Consider the following 8785-nt stretch of genomic DNA (forward strand, 5'->3'; position numbering starts at 1 on the left):
TTAACTCATCTTATCTATGAATTCACGTTATTCAGTAAAATAAATTGGTTATTTTGTGGCTACTAATGGCTCTCTCTTGGCTCTTTTGCAAATTGACAGCTGATGAGTTTCGACTCTGAACAATGGAACGGTCTTCTGTAAGATCCTCATGTAATTGATGAGTTGTCAGATTTTAGAACTGTTTTTTATTTGTTTAGGGTAATTAGAACATTTTTGCAGAGCGATTATTTTACAATTTTAAAAGCTCAACCATCTTACAAAATAAAGTTAGGACGCCCGGCACCACTGCGTGTCAATTTTGGCGGGAAAGTGGTGACATCAGCAGAAGTCTCTAGTGTCCACCAAATGCGGAAGCCATTCCATGCACCAGGCCGCCAGCCCGCAATGGACCAGTCTCACCGACAGCCGGGACCCGGATAGCTCTGAGCTCTCCCATTACTCCATAAGAATATCCTGGGAAAAAAAAATCCTTTCCTCTCGTCCTGCACCTAGTCCATCTGAATCGAGTCTGCTTTCCCCACCACCAGTCCACCAGACCACGAAATCCTCCACCACGGCGTACACGCGCAGCGTCAGGACAAGGCGATGCTCCTCCGCCGCCGTTTCCTCGGCCTCCCCGCCGCCGTCTCCGGCAGCCTCCGCCACTCCCACACCACGGCGGGCGTGCGGATTCCGTGGGCCATGATGCGCCACAACGCGTGTCCCGTCGAGGCGCCGAGCCCGCAGGTCCGGCTCGTCGAGCCACCGCGCATCTCCGAAGTGTACGTCCCGGACCACCTCGTCAAGACCGCGCCCCTCCCCGACCCCGACAGCGACGTCGTCGAAGCGCGCGGCGGCGTCGTCTGCGCCGCGAGCGGCGACGGCCTCCTCCTCCTCGTCTTCGCGCAGATGCGCCTCACGGCCCGCATCGTCGCCAGGCAGGGCGACCTTCCGCTGCGGCTGCCGCCCGACGGCTTCGACCCCGACCACGTCCCCAACGTCACGCGCTTCGTCCTCAACCCCGTCACCAACCAGATGTCCCGCCTCCCGCCCCGTGTGGCCAAGCTCGACCGCGACGCGGGCCCGCTCTTCGACGTCCACATGGGCCTCGTCACCCAGGCCGACCGCGGGCACGGGCCGCCTGACAGGTTCGCCGTCGCCGAGCTGCCGGAAGGGAACCTGATGCTCCGGTTCCTCTCGGAGACGGGCAAGTGGGAGACCGTGACGGTTTCGCGGTGCCAACTCCCGTCTGCGCGGCGAATGGAGATACACCACGAGGTGCTTGCGTTCCGCGGTCGCCTCTGGTGGGTCGACCAGACCTGGGGAGCAATCTCCGTCGACCCGTTCAGCGACCGGCCGGAGCTCTCCTTCGTCGAGCTGCCGAGGGGAAGCGTGCTGCCTCCAGGCGCGCCCACCCGTGAGCGTGTCAGCATGCATTTCCTGGGCTATGCGCCATCTGACGACGATGAGGACGGTGGCAAGGTTTTGTGGAGTAGGTACCGGCGCGTGGGTGTCAGCGAAGGGCGGCTGAGGTACGTCGAGGTCTCTACGAAGGAACCATATCTTCTCAGTTCATTTGCACTCGACGACGATGGCAGCGGCTGGACGCTGGAGCACCGGGTGGCGCTCAGCAAACTGTGGGCGGATGGAGGCTACTCGTGGCTACCCTTGAAGGAGGGGATGACGCCACGAATTGCACTTCTTGATCCACTTAACGCCAGTGTCGTGTACCTCAAGGTTGACAAGCACATTGTCGTCGTGGACATGAACATCAAGGAGGTGACCGGGAGTTACCTGTACAAAACAAACTTCGACTGCATACCCTGTGTTCTTCCACCGTGGCTTGGATCCAGCCGGATCCCTTCTGCAGGTATGACATACTTCAACTGCTGGATTACACAATTTTCAGATTTTGTTTCAGCTTTTGATGCATAAGTGCATGATCTGATTTGCTTTGTGGATCAACTTCGACATAATTTGTTATGTGTATCTTAGGGGTTGGATTTGTTGATCATAATGTGGGAATAGTCGAGTATGCTCGTCTCTACAAAATAGTAGCAATATCCTGTGTTTGGTACCAATTGGGGATGCATTGATCTTGTCCACTAGTATATCATTCCATAAGTTGTAAACTTGGAATCAAGGAATAAAATGTATCAGTTCTATCCAAAACATATAAATGATCCTATTTACATCTCTCTGTAGCACAACATGTTTACACTGTATGTTCTACATTTTATTTCCATTTTCATATCTCTATAGTTTAGTTTTAGAAGTTAATTAAAAAATGTTGTATCCTTTGAGTAATTCATCTACACTGTACAAGTATTATCTTTCTCTAATTACTGTTGTTGATATTGCATATGGGTACACTGTGCTGAATTCTTCAGAACCTGCTCTCTGCTCTAACTATCATTTTCTTTGCCGCCTTAATTCTTTTATGTGATGCACAAAAACCTATAGTGATGTAAATTCTGGTGTGTTGATCTTCTTATTGCTGCTATTTATATTCTTATGCGTCGATCAAATTAACCTTGTCTAGGCAAGAAGGATGCCGAAAAAACCAAGACTTTGGCTAACGTTCTGGTTCGCTCAGACACCCCGTAGAAGAGATGCAGGTTCCAATTTACCAGCTACTGAATCTCTCGTCATTTTTTTTTCTAGATGATGCTTCTTTATTGATCCATTGTTCATTATATATCGTCCATTGACATTTTTAGGATGCTCGTGCATTGTTGTTACAAGTATCTCTTACAGTCTTAGTGCATATTTTTGCCTTTTACTACAACTATTTCAACTTGTTTTGTGTGTATTGTCAATCACATTGCTATCCTTAAACAATGTTTTTGGTTGTGTTCTAGTTGGTGTTTCAATGCAACTAGTAATATTCGCTGGAACTCAAGAATTCTAATAGTCAATCCATAGTATGGTTATGATTGTTAAGATGTGATATCTGAACTTGTTCTTCTATTCATATTCTTGTGGCACTGGCATCAACTTGTTAGGATGCCAAAAAATTATCGGTTGGTGCATGAACTCCCATGCACGTGCATTAGGAGTTTCTGAACTAGCAGGCTCAAAGAATGACTAGCCTGGTTCATCTGGTGACCACTGTATTAGAACTGAAGGATATCTAGTCCTTTCATCATGATGGCCATTGTCAGATTGTCTTCCCTTTTCCTGAAATGTTATGACCCACTGATTAAAGCCTGAAACTGTGTTAGACCAACTGGTTAAAGCTTGAAACTGAACAATTGTCATGATGCAATATTTGTTGCTGCAGTCAAGTCTTGGGTAAAAAATAAACGTGTTATCCAGATACTCAGTATATGAGCGTTTCCGTTCACTGAATTTTGTTTTGCTGTATTTGCATATCACTCATTCTCTTGGCTGTTTATTGAAATATCCCTAATGTTTATACTTTTGTTTTCAGGTTCCTTAAAACTAACAGATGCTGGTGTCTAATTAATTACGAAGCTGATGGTGGTAGCTTACTGAACTCTCATTTTAGGAAAAATCTGGAGAAGTCATGGTTTGGGGGAGCTTTGCAGTCATCTTACTGTATCTTATTTTTCGGGAAATCTGGGAGATCTTTTAGACTGTCGGTTCGCAGCAGAACATTCCGGTAGAATTGCTAAATTAAATCAGCATGCGACTACCATCACAGAACATCCTAGATGTTGTTCTTACTAGCTACACATGTATTATTAAGGAAAGGTTGATGCTTGAACGTGTTTACTCTTGTGAGAAATCTTATTTTAGGGTTCTGTGCGTATCACATCCATGCTTAAGTGATGATCTGTTCTGATGCAGTGTTAGTATTTGCTGCCCTGAATAATGTATGTTTTCGTGCCAATTGATGGTATATTGCTCATGTAACTTAGTTAAATTAAGAACGATTAGAACTCAATTTTGCTACCATGTGTGATGATAGATGCATGCTGCTCATCTGTTGCTCACCATTTTCCTGGGAAGCAACCTTCCCAGCTGCCTGATCGAACTTGTTGCAAATTAGACAGTACATGTGAATCCTGATGACTGCGTAAAACCAGAGGTTGGTGATGCTACTGGTAATACCTTATCAAGGGAAACTATAATTTATAACGTCAAGATTGTATGCTAATTTATCATCACTATAAAGATTGGAACAATCCGCAATTACCGTAAAAGAAATCATAACATAATATATGCTCGGGCAGTGAATGATTTAACACCTGGCTATTGCCCAGTTCAAATGGGAGTGGTTCCGTCTCCCAATTTACACAAGGACAAATTCAGTAGAAGCACTCAGGTAAAACACCACGTAGTGATGTAGTGATCTTTACCACTCACTCTCTGTTTACTTGCAAGAATTGCTCACCTTCATGGAGGAAAAAAAGGTCGATACATCCACATGTTTAATTCTCTTATGGGAAGCCATATTTCGTGATCTTTGTGTAATGATATTGAATGTGGATGCTGCTTTCCATAGTGATGTTCAGGCAGGTGCAACTGCATCGGTCATAAGAGACAAATAGGGCAGATTCCTGGCTGGATGTTGTTCTTATTTACCCCATGTTGAATTGGCCTTGATGGCAGAAGCGATGGCCATGAGGGACGGCCTAAACCTGGTAAACCACTTGAGTTTTAATGCAGTTTAGGTGGAGTCCGATGCTTTGGAGGTGACCAGGGAATATAATGGTGATGGTTTTTTTTTCGAGAATACGTCCTGGAAGACTTATCAATCACATAGAAAAAGAGGCCGACGGACGATACATAGCCAAGCGGCTTACAACACCCCATCTACAAACAACCCGATGAGAACGACTCGCCCCCAACATCCTACCAAAGGAGGTGAGGAGATGGAGCACGGAGCCACCGAACCGCGTCACGAACCAAGCGAGACACCACCATAGCACGATCGCGACTCCGAGACAGTCCGGACCAACATACCTCCCCTCATGAGCCTAGAAGAGTCGGCGAGGAGAAGGCAGGATCCTTCGGACTTGGAGAAGCAGGTGACTAGGTTGCATCCACCGCGTCGTACATAGCGCCTCGGAGCCCCATGCCCTGGCCAGCAGCCAACACCGGCAGCGCATCACATTGCCCAGCCTCCATTTACACATCGGCCTCTCCCCAAGTAGCCTCGACAACGTCTTCAAGAAGAGAACGACGCCGTGGCGCCGTCGCCTTGCCCAATGGACTGGACATAGGGTTTTCCCTGGCACTAGCGGAGAGGAAAGGCACAATTGGGACCAAAGACCACGCCTTCAAGAAGGAAGCGGCGCCTCCGTGGTCCGCACCGGAAGACACCGGGCAGGGCTTTCACCCCGGTCCTTCACCGTCCCCCTGATGTCTACTCACGCTTCTTTTCCTGTAGACAGTGTTGGGCCTCCAAGAGCAGAGGTTTGTAGAACAACAACAAGTTTTCCCTTAAGTGGATCACCCAAGGTTTATCGAACTCAGGGAGGAAGAGGTCAAAGATATCCCTCTCAAGCAACCCTGCAATCACGATACAAGAAGTCTCTTGTGTCCCCAACACACCCAATACACTTGTCAGATGTATAGGTGCACTAGTTCGGCGAAGAGATAGTGAAATACAAGTGATATGAATGAATATGAGCAGTAGTAACGGCGCCAGAAAATAGCTTGCTGGCGTGCAGTTGATGGTAGTAATATTGCAGGAAGTAAAGACGCACTAAAACAGTAAATAAACGATGATTGCAGTATTTGGAAACAAGGCCTAGGAATCATACTTTCACTAGTGGACACTCTCAACATTGATCACATAACTGAATAAACAAATACTACTTTCTCTACACTCTCTTGTTGGATGACAAACACCATTCATTGTGTAGGGCTACAAGAGCACATCAATGCCGGAGTTAACAAGCTCCACAACATTCGATGTTCATATTTAAATAACCTTAGAGTGCATAATAGATCATTGCAATTTAGACCGAGAACTAACATAGCGCACACACTGTCACCATTACACTATGAAAGGGGGAATAGATCACATCAATACTATCATAGTAATAGTTAACTCCATAATCTACAAGAGATTACAATCATAACCTACGCCAAGTACTACATGATGCACACACTGTCACCATTACATCATGAAGGAGGAATAGACTACTTTAATAACATCATTAGAGTAGCACATAGATGATATTCAACTAGATCACAAAGCTCATCATATGAATCTCAATCATGTAAGGCAGCTCATGAGATCATTGTATTGAAGTACATGGAAGAGAGATTAACCACATAGCTACCGGTACAGCCCTTAGCCTCGAGGGAGAACTACTCCCTGCTCATGGGAGACAGCAGCGGTGATGAAGATGGCGGTGATGTCGATGAAGATGCCTTCCGGGGGCAATTCCCCGTCCCGGCGGCGTGCCGGAACAGAGACTTCTGTCCCCCGAACTTGGCTTCGCGATGGCGGTGGCTCTGGAAGGTTTCTCGTACCGTGGCTTATTCTTTTAGGGTTTTCGCGACGGAGTCCTTAAGTAGGCGGAAGGGCAGTCTCGGAGGGGCCCTGGTGGGACCACACACTAGGGGGGCGCGCCCCACCCTTTGGCCGCGCCGCCCTGGCGTGTGGGGCCCCCTGGCTCTCCTCTGGTCTCTCTCCGGTATTCTGGAAGCTTCGTGGAAAAATAAGATACTGGGCTTTGATTTCGTCCAATTCCGAGAATATTTCCTTACTAGGATTTCTGAAACCAAAAACAGCAGAAAACAGGAACTGGCACTTCGGCATCTTGTCAATAGGTTAGTTCCGGAAAACGCATCAAAACGATATAAAGTGTGAACAAAACATGTAGGTATTGTCATAAAACTAGCATGGAACATAAGAAATTATAGATACGTTGGAGACGTATCAAGCATCCCCAAGCTTAGTTCCTACTCGCCCTCGAGTAGGTAAACGATAAAAAGAATAATTTCTGTAGTGACATGCTACTCAGAAATTCAATTCGGCTCCCGGGTGCATATGCTCCCTATACCAAAAAATTATATTTCGAGTTGTCAAAAAAATTTGACAAAAGATTCTACATGTACATCTCCATAATATATGTGCATTTGTCAAGTTTCACGAAAAATGAATATTTTTTGTGGTCTATGTAAAAAAGAGAAAATTTATCTTGTAAAAAACATTATTTTTAGCACTGATTTTTGTCTTTTTTACATACGTCACATGACAAGTCCATTTTTTATGAAACAACTTTGTGAGTGCGTAGCACGTTGATACGTCTCCAACGTACCTATAATTTCTGATGTTCCATGCTTGTTTTATGACAATACTTACATGTTTTGCTTGCACTTTATAATGTTTTTATGCATTTTCCGGAACTAACCTATTAACAAGATGCCAAAGTGCCAGTTCTCGTTTTCTGCTGTTTTTGGTTCCAGAAAGGCTGTTCGGGCAATATTCTCGGAATTCGACGAAACGAAGACCAAACATCATAATTCACCGAGACGGACCAGGACACCGAAGGAGACCCGGAGGGGAGGCCCAGGGGCCCCACACCATAGGGCCGCGCGGGCAGGCCCCTGGCCGCGCCGGCCTATGGGGAGGGCGCCCTGGTGTCCCTCCTGCGCCGCCTCTTCGCCTATAAGACCCCTTTCGACCTAAAAACGCGAGACGGATTGACGAAACTCCAGAAAGACTCCAGGGGCGCCGCCACCATCGCGAAACTCCAATTCGGGGGACAGAAGTCTCTGTTCCGGCACCTCGCGGGACGGGGAAGTGCCCCGGAAGCCATCTCCATCAACGCCACCGCCTCCATCATGCTCCGTGAGTAGTTCCCCCATGGACTACGGGTTCTAGCTGTAGCTAGTTGGTATCATCTCTCCCATGTACTTCAATACAATGATCTCATGAGCTGCCTTACATGATTGAGATTCATCTGATGTAATCGGTGTTGTGTTTGTTGGGATCCGATGGATTGTTACGTTATGATTAGTCTATCTATAAAGTTTGTGAAGTTATTGTTGCTGCAATCTTGTTATGCTTAATGCTTGTCACTAGGGCCCGAGTGGCATGATCTTAGATTTAAGCTCTATACTTATTGCTTAGATTGTATCTACAAGTTGTATGCACATGTCTATGTCCGGAACCGTAGGCCCCAAAGTGACAGAAATTGGGACAACCTGGAGGGGAAGGCTTAGATATGAGGATCACATGTTTTCACGGAGTGTTAATGCTTTGCTCCGGTGCTCTATTAAAAGGAGTACCTTAATTTCCAAGTAGATTCCCTTGAGGCCCGGCTGCCACCGGCTGGTAGGACAAAAGATGTTGTACAAGTTTCTCATTGCGAGCACGTATGACTATATATGGGAAACATGCCTACATGATTAATGATCTTGATGTTCTGTCTTAATGCTATTTCAATCCTATCAATTGCCCAACTGTAATTTGTTCACCCAACACTTGTTATTGGAGAGTACCACTAGTGTAGATAGCTGGGAACCCCGGTCCATCTTTCATCATCATATACTCGTTCCACATGTCATTGGAAGTAGTATCAACTATTTTCTGGTGCCACTGCTCTCATATTATCGCTACCGCTCGCTGTGTTATCTGTTACTACTTGCTCTCATATTATCGCTGCTTTCACATCACCCCTGTTACTAGTGCTTTTCCAGGTGCGGATTGACAACTCGGTTGTTAAGGCTTATAAGTATTCTTTACCTCCCCTTGTGTCGAATCAATAAATTTGGGTTTTACTTCCCTCGAAGACCGTTGCGATCCCCTATACTTGTGGGTTATCAAGACTATTTTCTGGCGCCGATGCCGGGGAGCATAGCTCTACTCATAAGTTCA

The 8785-nt window shown here is 46.4% G+C and overlaps 1 protein-coding gene across 1 annotated transcript; it reads left to right on the plus strand.

Annotated features, from left to right (window-relative positions):
• The first annotated feature begins 585 nt into the window (after positions 1–585).
• On the plus strand, positions 586–3521 carry LOC124648713. Its single transcript, XM_047188429.1, has 3 exons — positions 586–1849; positions 2522–2597; positions 3413–3521. The coding sequence occupies exons 1-2, from the start codon at positions 586–588 to the stop codon at positions 2584–2586; spliced, it is 1329 nt and encodes a 442-aa protein (XP_047044385.1). The 3' UTR covers positions 2587–2597; positions 3413–3521.
• The last annotated feature ends 5264 nt before the right edge of the window (positions 3522–8785 follow it).

The sequence above is a fragment of the Lolium rigidum genome, chromosome 4, assembly GCF_022539505.1.
Source record: "Lolium rigidum isolate FL_2022 chromosome 4, APGP_CSIRO_Lrig_0.1, whole genome shotgun sequence".
NCBI lineage: Eukaryota > Viridiplantae > Streptophyta > Magnoliopsida > Poales > Poaceae > Lolium > Lolium rigidum.

What these genes read in the sequence shown, in the direction of transcription:
- LOC124648713 (XM_047188429.1), top strand. Translation starts at nt 586, where the DNA reads ATGCTCCTCCGCCGCCGTTTCCTCGGCCTCCCCGCCGCCGTCTCCGGC. An exon ending in CAGCCGGATCCCTTCTGCAG is followed by an intron (nt 1,850 to 2,521) that starts GTATGACATACT and finishes AACCTTGTCTAG; the next exon opens with GCAAGAAGGATGCCGAAAAA.